Source organism: Schistocerca americana, chromosome 5 (genome assembly GCF_021461395.2).
Source record: "Schistocerca americana isolate TAMUIC-IGC-003095 chromosome 5, iqSchAmer2.1, whole genome shotgun sequence".
Lineage (NCBI taxonomy): Eukaryota > Metazoa > Arthropoda > Insecta > Orthoptera > Acrididae > Schistocerca > Schistocerca americana.
The window spans coordinates 690,275,412-690,300,374 of record NC_060123.1 but is presented as its reverse complement, the minus strand read 5'-3'; the positions used below and the strand labels follow the sequence as shown (position 1 = coordinate 690,300,374).

Genomic DNA, 24,963 nt, shown 5'->3' with positions numbered 1-24,963 from the left:
GTTTGCATATCACAGCATCTTCTTCCTGTCGGTTAATTTTCGCATCTGTAGCACGTCATCTTCGTGGTGTAGCAGTTTCAACGTGCCAGTAGCGTAATTTCAATTTCGGTCACCACGTACGAATCTGGCTCTGTACGGTATGACATCTACGGTCTCATTTGACAAGACATGACGTGAGTAAACAGTGTCGCTATCGAGAACAGTGACCGTGCGCTGTTAATGTTGTTTTATACGAACGGCAGCAATTACGGTGCTGCATTGAAAAAGTATCGCTGACTCAAACCCCTGAGGAGAGGCCAATGTCATTAAATGGTTTAAAGAAGATGATAATGAAATTATAAAACACGTATGCGGCACCTGAAAGAGAAGTCGTCCTATCCCCGTGGAAGTTATTGAGCAGGTTGCTGCCGCTGTTACTGACCGTGCAGCATGTGCCCCGGCTAGTGATAGCGCTTATACACTGACACAAGAATTGTCCATCCCATGGTCAACAGTATGGAAAGTTTTCTGATCTGCTTACACTGATATCCGTACAAGATCCAGACTGTGCAGCAGCAGAAACCTAATGATCCCCAGCAACGTTCTGAATTTGCTCCTCGGTTTCTGGTATTACATGTGGCCGGGCAATATCCTACGGAGTGACGAGCACACTTTACACTACAGGGAGTAATGAGTACAAAGAGCCGCGCGGGATTAGCCGAGCGGTCTCAGGCGCTGCAGTCATGGACTATGCGGCTGGTCCCGGCGGAGGTTCGACTCCTCCCTCGGGCATGGGTGTGTGTGTTTGTCCTTAGGATAATTTAGGTTAAGTAGTGTGTAAGCTTAGGGACTAATGACCTTAGCAGTTAAGTCCCATAAGATTTCACACACATTTGAACATTTTTTGAGTACAAAGAAATGCCGAATTTGGGTAACGTTAACCCGCGTGTTGCGCACAAAGAGCCATTGCTCTCTCCAGATGCGACTGAGTGGTGTCGATTCACAAGCACCTTCATTCTCAGTCCGTTCTTCTTCGAACAGAATACACCCAGACGCCTTGTCATGTGTACAGTGAGGTCTGCACGTTATCGAGACCTCCTTGAATAGTCTCAGATTCCTGGTTTGGATGAGCGCAGCTGTGTGGAAACCTCCCTTCTGGTGCAAGAAGGGGCAACACCTCGTGTCGCTCGCCCAGTGAAAGATCTGCTTAATGCAACCTTTCACGAACGTATCGTCTCCGAAGATTTTCCAAATGCATGAGACTTTTCGCCCTGGGGATGGGGATAACTAAAAGAACTCGTTTACCAGGGACACGTTCAGTCTCTACCTAATGTGAAGGCCAGTGTACTGGAACACGTTGTTCAGATTCGACCGGAATTGCTGCGGTAACTCCTGATAGCATCGTTTTACGGATGCAGCATCTACGCCACCTATCCGATGTTCAAACTGTGTAAGCGGCGGTTAATAATAAAATGAACATTATGCCTTTCTCCCGTGTTTGACCTTTTCTGCCCATGTCTCATTTCGGATCAATTACATATGGAAACATTTCTATATTGCTCCCTTAAGTTTCGGGTGTGCAGCCGCAAGAATTCTCCTCCTCCTCCTCCTTCTTATTCTTCTTCTTCTTCTTCTTCTAATATTTCGGCTGTATAACGTTCACCCATCTACAGAGTGAGCCGCAAGACTGCCGCTCCAGTTTTTTTTTTTTTTTTTTTCATTTATTGAATTTCAATTCCCCCCGAAGGGGGCGGGCTGGCAGCAGCTTAGTATGCCGCTCTTCAGCCGACAGATTTTGTGACAAAGATCAAGAGAACAAATAATAAAAAACAGGCGATAAAATCGGAGACTTAGAGAGTAACAAGGCGAAAAGAAATCGTGAAACTTAAAACAACAACACAGGGATGATGACGCTAATAAAAATACATACGAAGCAGACTGGGAAAACAATAGACAATTAAAAAAACACGGCGACAGTCTGGATTCTGTTCGCAAAGGACATAAAATTCACACCTAGCGACAGCATGGTTTCTGTTCGCAACACGAGAAAGACAAACAACACTGAATAGTCACTGGAACACTGCACTAAAAAGTTGGCAAATGTGACACCACAGTCGAGAGCAGGTGGGGGAAAACTGGACAGAAGATGGGAAAACAAAAAAAGGGGGGAAAGGAGAGTAACAGCGAAGGGGGGAGCCGGGAAAGGATCTGAAGGAGGATGAGGACCCATAAGAGGGGTGGGGGGCAGACGCGACAGGGAGTGGGGTAGGCAGAGGAGGGGAATACAAAAGGACTGGGGGGGGAGAAGGGAGGTAGGGAGAGGTTTAGTGGGGAGAAAACAGGACGGAAGGGGGGGAGGAAGAGGGAGCCCAGGGAAAGGACAGAGGAAATGAGGGGGATTGAGGATCAGAGTTGATAGGAGGGATAAATGGAGGGAGAGAGGGCATCATCCGGGAGGGGGAGTTGACGGAAGCCACCTTGGGAAAGGAGATGGAGGGTGTAGAGATGGAGGGTAGGGGGGACACAACGGTGAAGACGTGGCAGGGGGCGGGGACGGGAGAGGAGAGGATCAACCAGGGGGTGAGGGGGTTCAAGACGGCGGGAGGTGTAGAGGATGCGGATATGTTCGAGGAATAGGAGCAGATGGGGGAAAGGAATGAGATCATAGAGGATCCGCGTGGGGGACGGGAGGCGGATACGGAAGGCGAGGCGGAGTGCATGACGCTCAAGGATCTGGAGGGACTGATAGAATTTGGGGGGGCAGATATCCAGGCAGGACTGGCATAACAGAGGATGGGACGGATGAAGGATTTGTAGGTGTGGAGGATGGTAGAGGGGTGCAACCCCCATGTCCGGCCAGAGAGGAGTTTGAGGAGTCGGAGGCGGTTGTGGGCTTTGGATTGGATGGAGCGGAGATGAGGTATCCAGGTGAGGTGACGGTCAATGGTGAGGCCAAGGTAGGTGAGGGTGGGGGTGAGGCGGACAGGACAGGCGCAGACAGTAAGGGAGAAATCCAGGAGCCGGAAGGAGCGAGTAGTACGACCTACGATGATTGCCTGGGTCTTGGAAGGATTGAGTTTCAGGAGCCATTGGTTACCCCATGCAGCAAAAAGGTCAAGGTGATTCTGGAGAAGGCGTTGGAACCGTTGGAGGGTAGGAGCGAGGGCGAGGAATGCGGTGTCATCAGCATATTGCAAGAGGTGTACTGGAGGGGGGGTTGGGGCATATCTGCCGTGTACAGGAGGTAGAGGAGAGGGGAGAGGACAGAGCCCTGGGGCACACCGGCAGAGGGGTAGAAGGTGTGGGAATTGGCATGATGGATGGTAACATAGGAGGGGCGGTGGGAGAGGAAGGAGGCCACCAGACGGATGTAGTTGATAGGAAGGGCGTAGGTTTGGAGTGCCGCTCCAGTGCTCGCTTCGTTCCTTTATACTCGCGTACCGCGCAACTGCGCATGCGACCACAGATGCAAATGCTCCAGAGACGTTGGTCGGCGGCAGAGACGTGCACAATGCGCGAGTTACATCTATGACTCCGCAGTCGATCTCTGTTGGCATGTCGATATATCATTGTGAGCTGCACTGTGACGACGTCTTTGTAAGTTTATTACAGCAAGTGCCGGATTCCATGATTTATCAAGTTTGAAGCCACTATCTGTATTAATTAAATTCGTCGTCAATCGAATTTCAGTTGCCTCCTTCACTATCGAGTCCCAAAAAGATGATGTAGTTGCCAAAATTTCGACGTTGTCATACAACATTCTGTGACCAGTGTCAATACAGTGCGCTTCCACTGCCGACTTGTTAGGTTGTAAAAGTCGTGTGTACCTCCGGTGTTCAGTACATCTTTCTTGGACAGTGCGAATTGTTTGTCCCATGTAAGAAAGGCCACATTCACGTGGAGTTTTGTAAACTTCAGATTTTCGGAGCAGCAAATCTTCTTTGACGGAGCCCACGAGTGCAGCTGTCTTGGGTGGAGGACGAAAAATCACTTTTACTTTGTGACTGCTGAGAATCCGTCCTATTTTTGATGAGAGGCTATCCACATATGGCAGGAAGGCCATCGATTTAAAGGTTTCGTCTTCTTCTGCTTTCTTTGTGGCCTCTTTCGGTTTCATTTTCAGTACCTTCTGCATTTGCTGTGGGGAGTACCCATTGTCTTCAAACACTCTTTGTAAATGGGAAAGTTCATCTTGCAGACTGCTTTCGTCAGAAATAATATGCGCTCTATGGGTCAAAGTTCGAAGAACACTCATCGTCTGGGCAGGATGGTGGCAGCTATTTGCACGTAAATACAGATCCGTGTGCGTCGGCTTCCGATGCGCTTCATGTCCCAAAGTGCCATCCTCTCTGCGCCGAACCCGAACATCCAAGAATGGAAAGCATCCCCTCCTTTTCAATTTCCATTGTGAACTTTATTTGATCGTGGAGGGAGTTCAGATGTCTTAAGAAGTCTTGCAAGTTATCTTCACCATGGGTCCAAACTACAAAGGTATGATCAACATACCTCCAGAATATATTTCTTGCATTAACAGCGCCAGATTTTCACCTGGTGGCCAAAACTGGAACTAATTTTTTCCCAGTGTAAATCGGTTCCACATGAATGCATTAGAATATCAACCAAGTTTCGCTGCCGTACGATAATTACAGCCCATACTGAACCTCTGTAAGTGGCTGCAATTTAGTTATAACAATCTGATATTTAATCACAACGAAGACTGTTTAAACAATGTTTCCGTTCTCTTAATCTGAACATTAACATTAGTTACAAGTTCTGCACAGGTTATGAGCACGGGTACAGCGAAAGCTTCTACCTGGCTGCAGTTACACAACACTGTGGAACATTGTAAGTTCTTGTGTAAGGCTCGTACTGGAATGACAAAACCAGCCAGAGACAAAGAAATTCGGAGTTTGCAGCGGAGGTCGTCAAGGTTGCTAAGTACTCGCTACCTCCTGCAAGTACCAGGTAGTTATGTTCAAACATTTGCTACTTGGGACAGTGTTAACTCTACAGTAGTAATGCTCAGAGTGTGCGCTGTTAGCACTGTTAAGCCGTCGGCACACGGACCGTGCCGTCGAAGTCAGCGTTGAGCGTGCTGAGTTGAACGTGCTGCTGAACGCTCAGGAACGATGCGACTTGTGCATACGGTACGTGGGCCCCAACGTGCTATGCGCTATCACGACGCACTCCAGCGGCAGTTGCAGGATGGTTCTAGCTCGTAAATCACACTGTTCACTTAAACGGGTGCGCGTAAAATCCCCACATTAACTATATAAAAACGCACATTTCCTCCATTGCCCGTAGGCTAGTGACATTGTTCTATATGTAATATACACAAATAAAGACTTAAATATCCATGTACATGTTTTAAGACGAAAAGGAAAGTACCATGTCTAATAAGTAAGAACACATGCTTATAAAAGTTTTATTACAAAGAGTGTGATACAAATTTGCAATAGTTCTCCACATTTTAGTAAAACCTTAAGGTCATTCTTACTCGATCACTGTTCCTACCCAGTAGCAGAATTTTTGCAACATGTGAATTACGAAACGTAAAACAAAAAGGAGCAAACTATCGTTATACAAGTAGCGCAAGCTGTCCTGTAGATAAAGCCAAAGAAGGTGAAATTATATTTACATAACATCAAATACTATACTATATACTTATATTAAACTAATAATAATGCGTCAGAACCTATTACGCGAATGTTAGGGGGGAAAAATTTTTTTTAACTGCACGAGGCGCGAATTGACGACATTTCATGCGGTTAAACAGAAGTCGGTAATGGTGCTCACCACGCTACACTGACTTCACAGCTCGCATATCCAATCCTAATACGAGTATATTACCTCTTGCTAAAAGCGCTATCATATCTATGTTACTAATTGAATTGTAATTATAACAAATTGTACCCAGGAAAAAGCGTTTTTGGTGGATCCTCAGTGTGTCGTTACCTTCAAATGGCATACTCTCATAACAGGCAAGTTACAATAATACTTTTGCCACGAATAAGACTTTTTTTTTTTTGCAGCGAATGACACAATTAGCAAGGTGTTTTAGAGTGATTCTCAATTTGCTGGTGCTCAGAAACGGCATATATAGGTATAGGCTTGAAATGAATATGGCGCATCACAACTCTGTGCTGAAGGGAGGTGGAGTGCATGTGACGTAGGTGGCATTGTCCCATCTCATTGGTCAACGCTCAGCCGCACGCTCAAAATATCTGACCTGCTAGATATTGCCCTGCACGTTCGGGAAAACTCCTGAACGTGCTATTCGACGCTATGACGTCAGAAACTCGGCACGCTCAACGTTCGGAAGCACGGTCCGTGTGCCGGCGGCTTTGGTGTCATGACTTCTCACGACGCGCCAGTACTGGTACGTCGTCGTAGGGCTGGAACGCAAGCATCAGTGTGCATTACAGTTGCAGACAGTCAGCGTGGTCTGGACAAGGTGAGCAGGGCTTAACTCGTAAAGCTGTTTCATCAAAACAGCAGTAACAGTGCTCCTGCGCTTTGCGAGTGTCGAGGTAGTAAAGGAGCACGGAGAGGCCCTCTTTCTGCACCGGGATGGAAGAACGCGATTCCGAAATTCGAATTAACTGGCGGTTTGGAAAGTGGTTTCCGAGAGGCCGATTGCCAACTGCGCCACAAACTGCTGAAGAAGTGACTGTTGCCGTGGATGAGAATGCTGGACGCAATGTGACATCTTCACGCTCTCCACGAGCTGTGTCTCGACAGCTGAACTTTCCAATGTCCACCGTTCAAAATGTGCTGCGAACAGTTGTGAAATCATGTCCTTACAAACTACCAGGCTCTCATGGGTGCAGGTGGTCGTCACACTGAGCAACGTTTGTAGCCTAGAACGTAAAGATGGTACGCAATTGGCAAATGTTACCCTCCCATGTGGAAATTAAAATGTGTTTGCTGAAATGGTTTATTTGCTATCTGTCTTCCACTTGCCCTTACAAATTTTTTCACAAAGTTTCATTGTCTAACGCTTACTCGTTCTTCATGGGGGCCCTCTCAAGTGGTGAAAGTTTAATTGCAGCCACCCTGTATGTGGCGCCGCCATTTGTGGGATTGCAGCAAAAGTATCAGCCACATCAGGCATATGAGACAAATAAGGAAAAATCTTATATGTAAACAAGACTTTCATTCCGAATTGCTTTCGATTTATTACTGTGCGGCACAGGCTGAAAAAGTCAAGTGACCAAGGTTAATTCAGAAACTACTGCACTGATACTATGTATTACGCCACTGGCACTCTTTTCATTTTTACATGGGCATTTGTCCATGCACTTGTTTCCTTGAGAACTGGGATTAACTCCCCACACCACGGGCTCTTGTAATGAACTATTTTTCCTTTTCTTCTGTATTACATACAATTACCATTTACTGAATATATGCATTGGTTTACAAGCTAACTAGCGACATGCCACCCCTCTCCCCCCTCTTCCCCCCCCCCCACCCCCCCACCCCCGGCTTCCAGCAGGTAGCACCAATTATCTACGACCCGACAGTTTATCTGGCCTAACAGCAATTTTGTTTACGGGACACCGCGTAGATTTATGATAAAAAATCAGAACACAAAATTAGGTACCTGAATATCATAACTTCCATATAAACGAAACGATTTAAGCAGCACACGTCGATTGCTGGCTTATTGCAGCACCTAATGCAAGCACTTTACAGCTTGAATTATACTGTTGAAAATGACACCTACTCGTATAGTTCAACATGGAATGCAAACCACGTTCTGCTGCTGACGAATCTCCTCATGACTGAAAGCTAAGAGATAGCTTAAAAGACAACAAAAAAGTTTTCTGGCTCGGATCCAACACCTAAGAACAGCCTTTCGGTTTTCATGCACACACTTCATCGGTAGACCACCAGGACCAACTTGGATTTTGCTCAAGCTTTGCTGCTGCTACAGGGCAGAGGCATACTTTTCCTAACGGCAGCGTAATTAATTCATCATATTTCAGCCAAGTTTCACGAAATATTGACAAAAATTGTATACACGACTTTTCTCGTGAATTAATCAACCTATTAATCAAAGCCAGATCAAAATTCCTACATTTGTTCCAGAGATCAGCCGCAACATACTTCAGTTTATACAGACAAACTGGTACACCTGCCACCGGGAGCAGTCGGAAGTGCCGCAACAAGACGTGACATGGATTCGACTAACGTCTGAGGTAGTGCTGGAAAGAATTGACACAAGGAATCCTACAGGGCTGTCCCTAAATCCGTAAGAGTACAAGGGAGTTGAGATCTCTTCTGAACAGCACGTTGTAAGGCATCCCAGAGATGGTCAATAATGTTCATGTGTGGGGCGTTTGGTAGCCAGCGAGAGCACTTACTCAGAAGTGTTCCTGCAGCCATTGTGTCGCAATTCTGGACATCTAGCGTGTCGCATTATAGTGCTAGTCTGTATTTAATAACCTACGCATTCTTAAATACGGTTAAACTCACAGTTCATTATATTCCTAGGTATAAAGTTCAAAAAATGGTTCAAATGGCTCTGAGCACTACGGGACTTAACATTTGAGGTCATCAGTCCCCAGACTTAGAATTACTTAAACCTAACTAACCGAAGGACAGCACACACATCCATGCCCGAGGCAGGATTCGAACCTGCGACCATACCAGCAGTGCGGTTCCGGTCTGAAACGCCTAGAACCTCTCGGCCACAACGGCTGGAGTATAAGGTTCACTTGGTATGTAACCTGGTACACGGCCACTTGCTCGCCGCACTGCTACTTCAATACGTGCGAATATCGAGAGTACAGTAAGTCGATGACATATGCTATGTCCACTTCTCTCGAGTTTGTTTTGTTCCTAGAGTAGTGTGGTTTTGTATAATGCATATTCTGGATTTATATTCAAATTGATAGCCAGAGATCCTCGCAGATTAATGGAGAAGCTGTCCTTTATTAATCATAGGACTACGGATGGTCAGCCGGCCGGAGTGGCCGAGCGGTTCTAGGCGCTACAGTCTGGAACCGCGCGACCGCTACGGTCGCAGGTTCGAATCCTGCCTCGGGCATGGATGTGTGTGATGTCCTTAGGTTAGTTAGGTTTAAGTAGTTCTAAGTTCTCGGGGACTGATGACCTCAAAAGATAAGTCCTATATGCTCAGAGCCAACCGCGGATGGTCAACAAGAAGCTTCTGTGCTGTGTTCCTTCTCTAGATTGTCGCACAGCTGACAAAATGTTGAATCGAAATAGATGACACACAGAGTACTCGAAGGAACTTGCGCCCCTCCCCCCCCCCCCCCCCCCCCGCCTTCTTGCAGCGGCGTACCGTAGGTCTCTAGAAGAGCGCAGCGTTCCAAATGATTGGAAAAGGGCACAGGTCATCCCCGGTTTCAAGAACGGACGTCGAACAAATGTGCAGAACTATAGACCTATATCTCTAACGTCGATCAGTTGTAGAATTTTGGAACACGTATTATGTTCGAGTATAATGACCTTTCTGGAGACTCGAAATTGTAGGAATCAGCATGGGTTTCGAAAAAGACGATCGTGTGAAACCCAGCTCGCGCTATTCGTCCAGGAGACTCAGAGGGCCATAGACACGGGTTCCCAGGTAGATGTGTTTCTTGACATCCGGAAGGCGTTTGATACAGTTGCACACAGTCGTTTAATGAACAAAGTAAGAGCATATGGACTATCAGACCAATATTGTGATTGATTGAAGAGTTCCTCGATAACAGAACGCAGCATGTCATTCTCAATGGAGAGAAGTCTTCCGAAGTAAGAGCGATTTCAAGTGTGACGCAGGGGAGTATCGTAGGACCATTGCTATTCACAATATATATAAATGACCTTGTGGATAACATTGGAAATTCACTAAGGCTTTTTGCAAATGATGCTATAGCATATTGTGAGGTTGTAACAATGGAAAATTGTACTGAAATGCAGAAGGATCTGTAACGAATTGACGCATGGTGCAGGGAATGGCAATTGAATCTCAATGTAGACAAGTGTAATGTGCTGCGAATACATAGAAAGAAAGATCCATTATCATTTAGCTACAATGTAGCTGGTCAGCTACTTGAAGCAGTTAATTCCATAAATTATCTGGGAGCAGCAATTAGGAGTGATTTAAAATGGAATGACCATTTAAAATTAATCGTCGGTAAAGAAGGTGCCAGACTGAGATTCATTGGAAGAATCCGAAAACAAAGGAAGTAGGTTACAGTACGCTTGTTCGCCCACTGCGTGAATACTGCTCAGCAGTGTGGGATCTGTACCAGATAGGGTTGATAGAAGAGACAGAGAAGATCCAACGGAGAGCAGAGCGCTTCGTTACAGGATCATTTGGTAATCGCGAAAGCGTTACGGAGATGATAGATAAATTCCAATGGAAGACTCTGTAGGAGAGACGCTCAGCAGCTCGGTACGGCCTTTTGTTGAAGTTTCGAGAACATACCTTCACCAAGATGTCAAGCAGTATATTGCTCTCTACTACGTATATCTCACGAAGAGACCATGAGGATAAAATCAGAGAGATTAGAGCCCGCACAGAGGCATAAAGACCATCTTTCTTTCCACGACCAATACGAACCTGGAATAGAAGGGAGAACAGATAGAGATACTCAAGGTACCCTCTGCCATACACCATCAGGTGGCTTGCGGAGTATGGATGTAGATGTAGATGTGTGATTATAAACCACTGATCGAATAACTGGCCGGAAAGAGACGTGATTACTACAATAAACAAATTCTGTTTCCAAAAAAATGGTTCAAATGGCTCTGAGCACTATGCGACTTAACTTCTGAGATCATCAGTCGCCTAGAACTTAGAACTAATTAAACCTAACTAACCTAAGGACATCACACACATCCATGCCCGAGGCAGGATTCGAACCTGCGACCGTAGCGGTCACGCGGTTCCAGACTGAAGCGCCTAGAACCGCACGGCCACACCGGCCGGCTTCTCTTTTCAAATGAGGACGATTGGTGCATGTGCTGATTACCATTTCATTTCGTGGAAAAATCCTCAAGCAATAGGGGCTTTTTGTAATGAAGTATTAGCAGTGATTAGCCCAAGTGATTTTGGTTGCTTGTTTTCGCCGCCTACCTTCTTATTTCTACCCTGCCAGGGTGCAGAGAATGGTGGAACCAAGGCCACAGGTAGGGTCTGTTGTCGTGCCACCCTTTGTCCAGCCAGCTTGCCGACCGGTTTCACGTGGGCGCCGGGGACTGTGATACATGCATCTTTTAAAATATAAATAAGGTTCATTTCCTACCCTGTACTACGGCAGGGATAGGCAGTGGTGCGCCGGGGAATATAGAGGGCACGACGTGGCACTGGGCAGAGGCGAGGTGGTCTCGGATGTTTCTGTGACTCGCTACTACCATGATGTTACACATTAGTAATCCATGGAGAACACAGTGAGCGCACATTTTGTGTATTGCTTATACTGTTTAGTGACTTTGTGCTTCTTATTTATTGGTGTATATTTTGTTAACACAATGCTCTTTTGTACTGGTTAGGTGTTTTTCTCAAAAGAGAGGAGGAGGTATTTGGAGATCTTACGGCAATCCCCGTATCTCTCCAGATGACAACACGCGATAATTCTTGCCTGTTGTCGCAATATTGTCATATGGGAGTGCCGTACAGACGGTCTGCAACCTCACACAACTGCAGTGGAGAATATCAATGCTGCTTCTGCTCTAGCATTGTGTTGTTAATCCTTTACCTCAGCACACATTTATAATTATTTTTGCATCTACCTATCCTACACATCACTGTGTAATGACGCTGTGGCTATTGATATAAACACATCACGTTAATTGGATCACGCCGCCGCGGTGGTCTCGCGGTTCTAGGCGCGCAGTCCGGAACCGCGCGACTGCTACGGTCGCAGGTTCGAATCCTGCCTCGGGCGTGGATGTGTGTGACGTCCTTAGGTTAGTTAGGTTTAAGTAGTTCTAAGTTCTAGGGGACTGATGACCACAGCTGTTAAGTCCCATAGTGCTCAGAGCCATCTGAACCATCCATCTTAATTGGATCACGACACATAGGCCTACATACGAAAGTATTAAGATTTACAACTACCTACTAAAAACGTCATTACATTGCCACTCAAGTCGAGCTAATTGGGTCAGAGCAGCTAGACTCACATACAGAAGTATTAATTAATTTCTTCAACTACCTGCCCACATCACTGCATGCTGGCGTGAAAGTTGACTTGTTGGCAGAGCCTCTAGTCTTCTCTGCAGCCGATGCAACTCGCTGTATCATTGTGCCGCTGGATGCAATACTGTGACTGGGCACTGAAAAGCAGTTATAAACAATTACAATGGCGACAATATTCATGTTTGGTTGCCTACAAACAGTTATAAACAATTTTAATAGGAATAATATCACAAGTATGTTTGACAAATACCTACCGCCTGCTTATCAATACCAATATCTGACAAATACTAATATTTGCAAATAACCCGCCAGGGTAGCTGAGAGCGCTAACGCGCAGCTTCCTGGACTCGGGTAGGCGCGCCGGCCCTGGATCGAATCAGCCCGGCGGATTAACGACGACGGCCAGTGTGCCGGCAAGCCTGGGTGTGGTTTTTAGGCGGTTTTCCACGTCCTACTAGGTAAATACCGGGCTGGTCCCCATGTCCCGCCTCAGTTACTCGACTAGCAGACATTTGACACAGATTCACACTATTTCACGATTTAGTCGGCTGGGGTACACTACTTCCGCCCAGGGGTGTATGGGGTGGCGGCAGGAAGGGCATCCGGACACCCCTTACAATTAACCATGCCAATTCCATACTTAACCCTGCCGACCCTGCGCACAATGCGGGATAAAGGCAGCAGCAAAAGAAGAAGAAGAAGAAGACTAATATTTGCAAATGCTTACTGGCTGCCTCCTACTAGTCAAAACGTCTGTTTTGCGACACTGCGGACTAATACCGTTACTGCTCCTGCTGATGCTACTGGACAAGTGGCGGTGGCATTGCTCACCCAGCTAATAGTTGGATCTGGAACTCCACGCGGAGGACGCCACAGAGCACTCTGCCCATTGGCTGAAATGTCCACAATACCATGCGGAAAGAATTTAACGATTTAGTTGGTGAGGAAAGAGCAAAAAATTACAACGATCGACTGATGGAATTTACTGTTTCAAACATCAAGATGTACTTTGTGCTAAATTTTCAGGCACAGAGCAAGTCATGAAGTTCGTGGCGAGTGGTGAAGTCGCTCGCATTATTCCACTGTTAGTTGCAACACTTTTCGATGAAACTGAACGAAGTGTATGAATACTTTGTACATTACTACACAGCACATTGGTAAAGTCAATGGTTTACCTCCAATGAATTTTCGATTTAAAACCCGCTGGTGTCGAAATTATGAACGAAAAAGGAGAGTAGGAACGAAGATCAGAACATCCGGAGACGTTTGCAAAAAAATGGTTCAAATGGCTCTGAGCACTATTGGACGTAACATCTGTGGTCATCACTCCCCTAGAACTTAGAACTACTTAAACCTAACCAACCTAAGTACACACACATCCATATCCGAGCCAGGATTCGAACCTGCGACCGTAGCGGTCACGCGGTTACAGACTGAAGCGCCTAGAACCGCACGGCCACAACGGCCGGCAGTGGTTTGCAGACCTCGCATTTTCAGTGGCCTTAGCTGCACACTGTCCGCAGTAAGACACTGTAAAGTGAGAATCGATTTATTTCTGGTCTGATAGAGATGCATTTAAAAGAAGTCACATTCTGAAAGGGACAAATTTTGACAAAAAAAACATCCATTTCCCTAAGCTAACTAGCATTAAAAAAATGCAAGGTTTGAGGAACTTATTGTGGGCTTGAAATGATTACAAGGATACTTTTATAAATATTTTGTGAACATTGCGTATCTTACACATGTGTGATGCACCTGTTTTCCAGACGTTAACAGTTACAGTTGAAAGTGCTTTCGTACATGTGCAAATTGAAGTGACTGACCTGCATCGCAATTCCTGTTTAAAAGACAATTTCTTTATAATCTCAAGAATTCTACATTGCTCCCCTTGGGAAGAATTTACACACCTCAATATTGACGTTGTAAATGTGATAAAATATGTCTATCAACATTTGTGTGTTAATGACTTTTTTCGATTATGAAACTGAATAAGTACGATTACTTGGCAACCGGAGTGCGAAAATGTGTGACATTGTCTCTGCCTGTTCAAATTCCGACATTTTGTGCCAGATAAAAATTACATCTTCAGTGGGCCAAAAATAGTTGAATGACACTGAAAATTTGTTTTGTTTATGGTCATTGTTGTTGAGGAATAGGTCATATGAAACTAAGTCGTAGGCAGTGCGAGTGCATTACCATTTAAATGTGGCACCTACGCAATTTTCCCTCATCCCCCTTGTCACACTGTGCTGCGCTGTGCCGCGCGACCTAGAGACCTATCCGCACGCCAAATTCTTGGCCACCCCTGGTGCACAGCTACTCCGTTACAATACGCTTCCCACAGAGGAAAGAGCTGCAGCTAATACAAGTGGTTCAAAATGGTTCAAATGGCTCTGAGCACTATGAGACTTAACTTCTGAAGTCATCAGTCCCCTAGGACTTAGAACTACTTAAACCTAACTAACCTAAGGACATCACACACATCCATGCCAGAGGCAGGATTCGAACCTGCGACCGAAGCGGTCGCGCGGTTCCAGACTGTAGCGCCTAGAACCGCTCGGCCACCCCGGCCGGCAACACAAGTGGTGTCTTACATAAATGCATTGATGGAACCTCATGGTACAACTAACGTGCAACCAATTTCTCATCCAAGACAATCGCTCTGAGATATTTTGCATGCTGGTAATTTTCCTTGTTTAATAGAAAATACAAAGTAATAATAATTTTGTTATTTAGTTATTAGTTATTTCGTAGTTGACAAGAAGTGATGGTAACCCAATAAATTTGATCGCTGATGGGTTTCCGCCATTGTTCTAGTGCCTAATGGTTCTGAGGCTAGATTGCAGCAATCAGCTACTACAGTAAACGAATAGCCCACCTTAGAGCGCTTCTGTTTCTCATTGCCCTAAAAAATCACAAAATAATCTCGTGCATAGTTGATTCTGTTAAGGCAGGTTGGACTGGAATACTCTTTTTGTGATTCTGAGGATAGTGGGGATAAAATAATGGTAGCGAAACAGAAAGCAGGCGCACTTATACGAGAAGGGGGTGAGACAGGGTTGTAGTCTACCCCGATAGTATTCAATATGTACACTGAACAAGCAGTAGAGAAAACCAAAGAAAAATTTGGAATAGGAGAACTTCTCACTTGAACGTTTCCAAGTATGTACTGAAGGGTTTTTGCAACATAGGGTCGACCATTGCCATGCTGCAGAACATCTTCATGTCTGCCACCGTATTGTGGCCTTTTGTCCTTCAGTGCTCGGCTCTTACTCATCACCCGCTTTCGATAACAATCTCCTGTGGTTGTTTTTCGTCGGTTTCAGTTTCTAAGGCCTTCCATCTTCCACCGCCGTACCGGCTTCGACGTCGGAATTGCCGTTCTTGATGCACTGAAACCACTCTCTGCACGTTCTTTCACTAGTAGGTGCCTCACGCTAGGCCTTACCCAGCATTTTATGAACCTCAGACGCAGATTTCTTCATGTTAAGCCAGAAGATTAAAATTTCCCGCAAATGACGAGAAATCGGTTCGTAAAGTGACATTTTCAATCGAGACCAGCTGTATGATGCAATCACAAATCGATTAATATTTTGATGACGTCATGTTTACACATGCCTAAGCTTATTGTAAGACACTTACGACCTACCACCTGCACACTTCTTGCGGCTATTGTAAAATAACGGAAGCAAAGTTGTAGACCTGATATATGACGAATTGTTCTAAATGTATTAAAAGTACTTCTATTGTTTCTCCTTCCTTAGTATTTTTTGTAATTTGTGAAATATGTCCTGTTCCCATAATTTATCTTTACCTCTGCTTTGTAAGTAATTATGTGATAAATATTGTTATTATTGCTGACAGTTGTGGATGAGTGGCTAGTATGCAACACCCAGATTCATTTGCGTAGGTGTTTATTTTTCACTAGTCAAAAATCCTCAGCACACTGTGTGGTATAACAATTTTTTTTTGAGTGGTTTTGAGAGGTTTGACGCGGGCCGCCATGAATTTCTCTCCTGTCCCAACCGCTTCATCTCAGAGTAGAACTTGCTACCTACGTCCTAAATTATTTGGTGGATATATTCCAACCTCTGTCTACAGTTTTTACCCTCCACAGCTCCCGCTAGTACCTGGTATCTTAACGGATATCCTATCACCCAGTCCCTCCTTCTTATCAGTGTTTTTCATATATTCCTTTCCACTCAGATTCTGCGTAGAACCTCCTCAATCCTTACCTTATCAGTCCACCTAATTTTCAACATTCGTCTGTAGCACCACATCGCAAATACTTCGATTCTCTTCTGTTCCGGTTTTGCCACAGACCATGTTTCAGTACCATCCAATGCTGTGCTCCAGATGTTTCTTCCTCACATTAAGGCCTATGTTTGACACTGACAGACTCCTCTTGGCCAGGAATGCCCTTTTTGCTTGCTTTAATATTCTCCTTGCTCCGTCCGTCATGAGTTATTTTGCTGCATAGATAGTAGAACTCTTTAACTTCATCTACTTCGTGACCATCAATCCAGATGTTAAGTTTCACGCTGTTCTCATGTCTGCTACTTGTCATTAATTTTGTCTTTCTTCGGTTTACTCTCAGTCCATATTCTGCACTCATAACACTGTTCATTCAATGAGCAGATCCTGTAATTCTTCTTCATTTTGACTGAGGATAACAATCACATCAACTAATCTTATCATTGATAGCCCTTCACCGTGAATTTCAATTCCTCTCATGAACCTTTCTCTTATTTCCATCGTTGCTTCTTCGACTTATAGATCGAACAGAAGGGGCGAAATATTACATTCCTGTCTTATATCCTTTTTAAACCGCGCACTCACTTTTTAAACCGAGCACTTCGTTCTTGGTCTTCCACTCTTATTACTCCCTATTGTCTCTTGTACATGTTGTATATTACTCGTCTCTCCCTGTAGCTTACCCCTATTTTTCTCAGAAATTCGGACATCTTGCACCATTTGACATTGTCTTATTGCAGGTTGACAAATCCTATGAAGTTCCTACATTTTTCTTTAGTCTTGCTTCCATTATCAATCGCAACGTCAGAACTGCCCCTCCGGTAACCGCAACTTTCCTAAAGCCAAACTGATCGACATGTAACACATCCTCATTTTTCTTTTCCATTCTTCTGTATGTTATTCTTTTCAGCAAGTTGGAAGCGTAGGCTGTTAAGCTGATTGTGCGATAATTCTTGCACTTGTCAGCTCCTGCAGTCTTCGGAAATGTGTGGATGACATTTTTCCGAAAGTCAGATAGTATATCACCAGAATCACATATTCTACATACCAACGTGAATAGTTGTTTTGATGCAACTTCCTCCAATGATTTTAGAAATTCTGATGAAATGTTATCCATCCCTTCTCCCTTATTTGGTTTTAACTCTTACAAAGCGCTTTTTAATTCTACTAATGGATCTCTTCCATATCGACTCCTGTTTCTTCTTCTATCACATCAGATAAGTGTTCCTCCTCATAGTGGCCTTCAGTGTACTCTTTCCACCTATCCGCTCTCTCCTCTGCATTTAACAGTGGAATTGCCCTTGCACTCTTAATTTTACGACCCTTGCTTTTAATTTCACCGAAGGTTGTTTTGACTTTTCTGTATGCTCAGTCAGCCCTTCAGACAATCATTTCTTTTTCATTTTCTTCACATTGTTCATGCAGTCATTTAGCCTTAACTTCCCTGCACTTCCTATTTACTTATTTTCTAAGCGACTTATATTACTGTATTCCTGAAATTCCATGAACACTTTTATATTTCCGTTTTTCATCGATCAACTGAAGTTTTTCTTTTGATACCTATGGTTTCCTCGCAGTTACTTTCCTTGTATCTATTTTTTTATTTCTGATTTCTGTGATTGTCCTTTTTGGAGATCTCCACTGCTCTTTACCTAAACAGCCTCCTGAGCTGCTCCTCATAGTAGTATCTACAGCCTTAGAGAACTTCAAGCAGATCTCTTCATTCCTTAGTACCCCCATATCCTACTTCTTTGTTATTGATTTTTCCTGACTAGTCTCTTAAATTCCAGTCTACTCTTCATCACTTCTAAATTGTGATCTGAGTCTACCTTGCCGCAGTGGTAGCACTGGTTCCCGTCAGATCACCGAAGTTAAGCGCTGTCTGGCTGGGCTAGCATTTGGATGGGTGACCATCCAGTCTGCTAAGCGCTGTTGGCAAGCGGGGTGCCCTCAGCCCTTGTGAGGGAAACTGAGGAGCTACTTGATTGAGAAATAGCGGCTCCGGTCTCGTAAACTGACATACGGCCGGGAGAGCGGTGTGCTGACCACATGCCCCTCAGCCGGTGATCTGAGGATGACACGGCGGCCGGTCGGTACCGTTGGGCTTTCATGGCCTGTTCAGGCAGAGGAGAGTGAGTCTATATCTTTTCCTGGATACGCCTTACAATCCAGTGCGTGATTTCGTAATCTCTGCCTGATCATCATGTAATTTAACTGAAATCAGCCACTATCTCCCGGTCTTTTCCAAATATACCTCTTTCTTTTGTAATTCTTGAACAGAATATTCGCCAATACTAGATTAAATTTATTGCAGAATTCGATTAGTCTTTCTCCCCTCTCAATCACAGTAAAACTACACTAAACTCCTACCGAACAGGCCTCGGAAGGTTCTACGGTGTCAACTGACTGCCGTGTCGTCCTCAGGCCATAGGCGTCTCTGGATGCGGACATGGAAGGGCACGTGGTTAGCATACCGCTCCCCCAGTCGTTGTCAGCTTTCGTGACCGGAGCAGCTACTTCTCAGTCAAGTAGCTCCTCAGGCGGCGCCACAGGGGTTGCGTGCACCTCACTTGTCTACAGCGCTCGGCAGACCTGGACGGTCACCTATCCAAGTGATAGCCAAGGCCAAGAACGTTTAACGTCGGTGCTCTGACGGGAACCGTTGTTACCACTGCCACAAGCCCGCTGACCTCTCGTTCCTGGCACCAAGCGCATATTCTCCCGCAACCCTTTCTTCTACTCCTTCCCCTACAACCACATTCCAGTCCCCCATGACTATTACATTTTCATCTCCCTCCACGTACTGAATTACCTGTTCAATATCCACATATACTTTCTCTGTCTCTTCATCTTCAGCTTACGTGGACGGCATGTATATGTGACTATCGTTGCTGGTGTTGTTTTGCTGTTGATTCTGATAAGAACAACCCTATCAATGAACTGTTCACAATAACACACTCTTTGCCCTACCTTCCTATTTATAGCGAATCCGACTCCCGTTATACCATATTCTGCTGCTGTTCATAGTACGCCATACTCATCCGACCAGAAATCCTTGTCTTCCTTCCACTTCACTTCCCTGGCCCTCACTAGATCTAGACTGGGCCTCTGCATTCCCCTTTTCAGATTTTCTAGCTTTCCTAGCACGTCCAAACTTCTGACAGTCCACGCTCCGATTCTTTCGTTGGTTATTCAGTGTTTTTCTCGTGGTCACCTTCACTTTGGCAGTCCTCTCCCGGAGATCCGAACTGGGGACTATTCCGGAATCTTTTATCAATTCAGAAATCATCGTGACACTTTTTCATTTACAGGCCACAAGTCCTGTGGATACACATTAAGTGCGTTTCCATTGCCTTCTTCATCCTTATGGCGTTGACCATTGCTGATTCTTCCGCCTTTAGAGGAACTTGACTACTCCAAGGAGAAGAGAGTGCCCTGAAACTCTGTACGCACCTCCACCCTCTTTGACAAAGTCGTTGGCAGAATGAGGCTGACCTCTTACGCCAAAGGTCTTCTCCCACCAACGGTGGTGATTTTTATTGAAAATTCAAACGGTGGCGGGGTTCGAACCTGGAACCGAGGAAGTTCTGATTACTAATCAAAGACGCAACCCCTAGCCTCTAAAAGAACATTCGAAAACTTTACTTCCTCTGGGCAGAAATCAAACCTGGGATTTTGCACTCAAATTCCTACTGATTGCACAAACCGGAATATAAAACTAAGTGGCAATCTGAATCCCGTTGTTATCACAGAAAGTGAACAGTTTTTAAGCTAAACACATATGAAAAGTTATAGAGAAGGGAAATTAAAACAAAACGGAATTTTGTGTACAGCGAAAAACTTTATATACGTGCACAATTTCTATAGCTGAATAACTGCCTGGCTTCACAACAGGGTCGTTCCCCGAAAAGTGAACGTTTTGTTACGTCTGCACTACTTTGCACGACTTCCTGATCCTTCCTTCTTCTTCCTTCCAAACCACTGTGCATTCATCATATTCAGGTCTTGTATTTTCATGCTATGAGTTCAGTGTCAGTTGTACAAAATGTTACGTGTGTAATCACGGTATGATGCAACAACTGTCTCTACTCCAGAGCAGGTGACACCCCTTATAGAATACGGTCAGCACGTAACTGTTCACCAACAGCAGTATAATTTCCTCAGGCAGTCACTATCATTGATGTTGCCTGCCTACCCATAATTATCTTCAGGAATTACCGATTACTCTTTTGTTCTCTTCTTTTATAATTAAATCTCTCACATTTTCACAGAAACAACTGGACCACAGGTCTGATATTGGCAATGGTGAGTATGTGAGATATTCGGGCCGGGAAGAAATTCACCGCTATCCCGTGTAGGCAAGTCTGGATAAGAGTGCGCTACAAGCTGGAGCCTAGAGGCGGTTTATGTTATCTGACGTTACAAGTAATTTAGGTGACTGAGAGTAGGCAAATCTAATGCAACAGAAAAATTGTCCTGTTGATATCAGAATACGGATGAGGGAGTATTTTGAAAGTTTCCTACAGTAAAATGTGGACGTTGATGTGTGAGACAGCAGCAGGGATGAACTGATATAAGTGTGGTTTAGGTACGGATTAGGTAAGGATGTGGAGGCAGCACGGAGTCGATGCACGAGTTCGAGAGTGGTCGTTGGGAGGAACGTCTTCTAGTGGAAAAGTACCATTCCAATGTTGCACACTACTCGTCATTGAAATTACTACACCACGAAGATGACGTGCTACAGACGCGAAATTTAACCGACAGGAAGAAGATGCTGTGATATGCAAATGATTAGCTTTTCAGAGCATTTACACAAGGTTGGCGCCGGTGGTAACACCTACAATGTTCTGACATGAGGAAAGTTTCCAACCAATTTCTCATACACAAACAGCAGTTGACCGGCGTTCCTCGTGAAACGTTGTTGTGATGCCTCGTGTAAGGAGGACAAATGTGTACCATCACATTTCCGACTTTGATAAAGGTCGGATTGTAGCCTATCGCGATTGCGGTTTAGCTTATCGCGACATTGCTGCTCGCGTTGGTCGAGATCCAATGCCTGTTAGCAGAATATGGAATCGGTGGGTTCAGGAGGGTAATACGGAACGCCGTGCAGGATCCCAACGGCCACGTATCACTAGCAGTCGAGGTGACAGGCATCTTATCCGCATGGCTGTAACGGATCGTGCAGCCACGTCTCGATCCCTGAGTCAACAGGTGGGGACGTTTGCAAGACAACAACCATCTGCACGAACAATTCGACGACGTTTGCAGCAGCATGGACTATCAGCTCGGAGACCATGGCTACGGTTTCCCTCGACGCTGCATCACAGACAGGAGCGCCTGCGATGGTGTACTCAACGACGAACCTGGGTGCACGAATGGTAAAGCGTCATTTTTTTTAGGATGAATCCAGGTTCTGTTTACAGCATCATGATGGTCGCATCCGTGTTTGGCGACATCGCGGTGAACGCACATTGGAAGCGTGTATTCGTCATCGCCATACTGGCGTATCACCCGGCGTGATGGTATGGGGTGCCATTGGTTACACGTCTCGGTCACCTCTTGTTCGCATTGACGGCACTTTAACAGTCGACGTTACATTTTAGAAGTGTTACGACCCGCGACTACCCTTCATTCGATCCCTGCGAAACCCTACATTTCAGCTGGATAATGCACGACCGCGTGTTGCAGGTCCTGTACGGGCCTTTCTGGACACAGAAAATGTTCGACTGCTGCCCTGGCCAGCACATTCTCCAGATCTCTCACCAATTGATGACGTCTCGTCAATGGTGGCCCAGCATCTGGCTCGTCACAATACGCCAGTCACTACTCTTGATGAACTGTGGTATCGTGTTGAAGCTGCATGGGCAGCTGTACCTGTACACGCCATCCAAGCTCTGTTTGACTCAATGCCCAGGCGTATCAAGGCCGTTATTACGGCCAGAGGTGGTTGTTCTGGGTACTGATTTCTCAGGATCTGTGCACCTAAATTGCGTTATTAATGTAATCACATGTCAGTTCTAGTATGTTATATTTGTGCAATGAATAACCGTTTATCATCTGCATTTCTTCTTGGTGTAGCAGTTTTAATGGCCAGTGGTGTATTAAGAGTAAGCAGAAAAACTGAGTGCAGTAATTTCAATCATTTAACAAGTAAGCATGTGTACGTTCTTGCGTTGTTTTGTATTCGTTGAAGGTACCGCGAGAGCGCCAAGCGGCAGTCCATCCTGTTCCGGGACCGCCCCCGGCCGCCGCTGGAGGAGGCTGTCTACTGGGTGGAGTACGTCATCAGGCACCGGGGGGCGCCGCACCTGAGGTCTGCGGCGCTGGAGCTGGCCTGGTACCAGTACCTGCTGCTAGACGTCGCTGCCTTCGTGGTGGCCGTCGCTGTCTCCCTGATGTTGGCCATCTACTGGCTGCTGCGAAGAGTAAAATACTGCATTACGCGAGAAAGTGTGGACGGGCAGAAACTTAAAATGAACTGAGACTTGTAGCAAGCGACTACCAGCACAATCTACATAATTACTGCACCACTTCTCTTTGAAGAGTATGCAGCCTACGACTCTGGACCACTGATATGTGAAAACAAGCATCACCCTGACCTTATATCTCTCTCTCAATATCCTCTCCGAATGCGACTCTCACACCACAACACTGCTAATTTACTCCAGCGTTTACGCTTTATATAGAGATAGGGCCCCTCCACGCCCGCACCAACGTGGTGACCAGACCAAAAGTTCTACAGTCACCTCCGTCAACTTGTTAGTTATCTAGTACGTGCATCACAGGATGCTGGGCTGTGATTTTATCCGTGCGTCTGGGTAAGACTACGCAGTAACACGGTCCATCAGGTGATAGATAGTGGACGAAACGCGAACGAGGGTAGCAATTTGAAGAGCAGAGGGAAAAAAGTGCCAAGGTTCGTGCCGTGGGAAAAAAAAAACCTCTGCGACAGTGGGATGGGTAGTAAGAGCAGTAGTGGCTTCCTTTCGACGTAACACACTCCTAACCCCCCCCCCCCCCTCTCCGCCCCAGAGGCTTCCTCCTAACTTAATTAGCATTTCTGTTCCTTTTTTCCTTATTTTATTCTTCATAACCATGGCCAGGCTACATCTTAGTTGTACCTACCCTTTCATGGTACCGATCCTTCCGGTTGAAATTCTTTCCCTATATGATCTATCTTGCTAGATTCGTACCCCGTTCTTTACCCACAATGGAAATGATCATACATCCTTCTTCCAATTTATGATTTCCTACTGCTGATCCTATCTGTTCACTGTAATCAAGTGCTTCATCTTATTATCAGTAATTTAATCAGCATTTTGTAAAAATACTATAAGTTTTTTGATATGAATGGTATTAAACTTTTTAGTAACTTAAAAATGTGTAAATCTCTCTTACAATTTAAAGTGACGTATGTTTACTCAAACTCTCTCAGCTGAAGAGCAGCAATTATGAGGAATAATCCGGGGTGGCAGAGCGGTTCTAGGCGCTTCAGTCTGGAACCGCGCAACCGCTACGGTCGCAGGTTCGAATCCTGCCTCGGGCATGGATGTGTGTGACGTCCTTTGGTTAGTTAGGTTTAAGTAGTTCTAATTTCTAGGGGACTGATGACCTCAGAAGTTAAGTCCCATAGTGCTCAGAGGCTTTTGAACCATTTATGAGGAACAGTACAATCACCATGGAGCGGCTTCATTCCAAAGCAATCAGCACACGCGTTAAGGCGTTTACCCCACTGGCGGACGACACGATCAGTTCCTGTTTCATAGAACGTCGTCGGGGCCGTAGTCGTGCCACAGAATGATTCCGTCCGACAGCATCTCTCGGCGTTTTGACTTTATGCTGCAAAGTGTCTTGTAGCGCTCTACAATGATTGCGGTTCCACGCTCGAAGAACTCGGCGAGCACAGGGTCCCTACAACTGAAAAAGATCATCCTGACCATACCGGAACGCATCCGAACAGCTTTGGATTTGTTTGGCGGGAGGATCAGTGGGATGTTACCACTGTTGGCTTCGTCATTTGCCGTCCAGCTGCCGTAGTGCTGTCTGACAGAATCATCTTGTTGCAAGGCAACACCAGCCCACAGACCGCCAGTCGGAAAGGCTACGCTTCATCGATTTGGTTGGGAAACACTGCAACATCCTCCGTACAGCCCGGATCTATTACCGTGTGGTTTTCACCTCTTTGGCGATGTGAAGAAAGACATGCAGTTGGGCGAGGAGATGTTAGGGTTGTGCATCAGTCATGATCGTCTCGTCTACCAGTGCGGTAAGTGTCTGAACAGGTGCGGTGATTACTTTTGAATGGAACCACTCCATGGTACTGTTGTGGCGGGTGTTCGCTTTTCTTTTCACTGCCCCTTATGTGTTGCGAGCGTTGATGGAGAGTGGTTACAATAATAAAACGAAAAACACTCCCACCGAGACTTACAATCACTAAACCTTGTATACTTGGGAAAAAAATGTATTTGTGTGTACAGCATTGATGTTGGAGACAAATCCAATCCTTTAGTATTATTTTTATAAGGCAAATATGGATATATTTTAATGTTCTGTGACTAACATTTGATAGTTCT

General features: G+C 45.4%; 1 protein-coding gene across 1 annotated transcript in view; it reads left to right on the top strand.

Moving 5' to 3' along the window:
- Positions 1-22,872, top strand: part of LOC124616639 (UDP-glycosyltransferase UGT5-like) — an 82,388-nt gene extending 59,516 nt beyond the window's left edge. The window contains exon 6 of the mRNA XM_047144966.1: positions 22,584-22,872. Within this exon, the coding sequence (XP_047000922.1) occupies positions 22,584-22,872 (289 nt within the window). The remainder of the gene's footprint in view (positions 1-22,583) is intronic.
- The last annotated feature ends 2,091 nt before the right edge of the window (positions 22,873-24,963 follow it).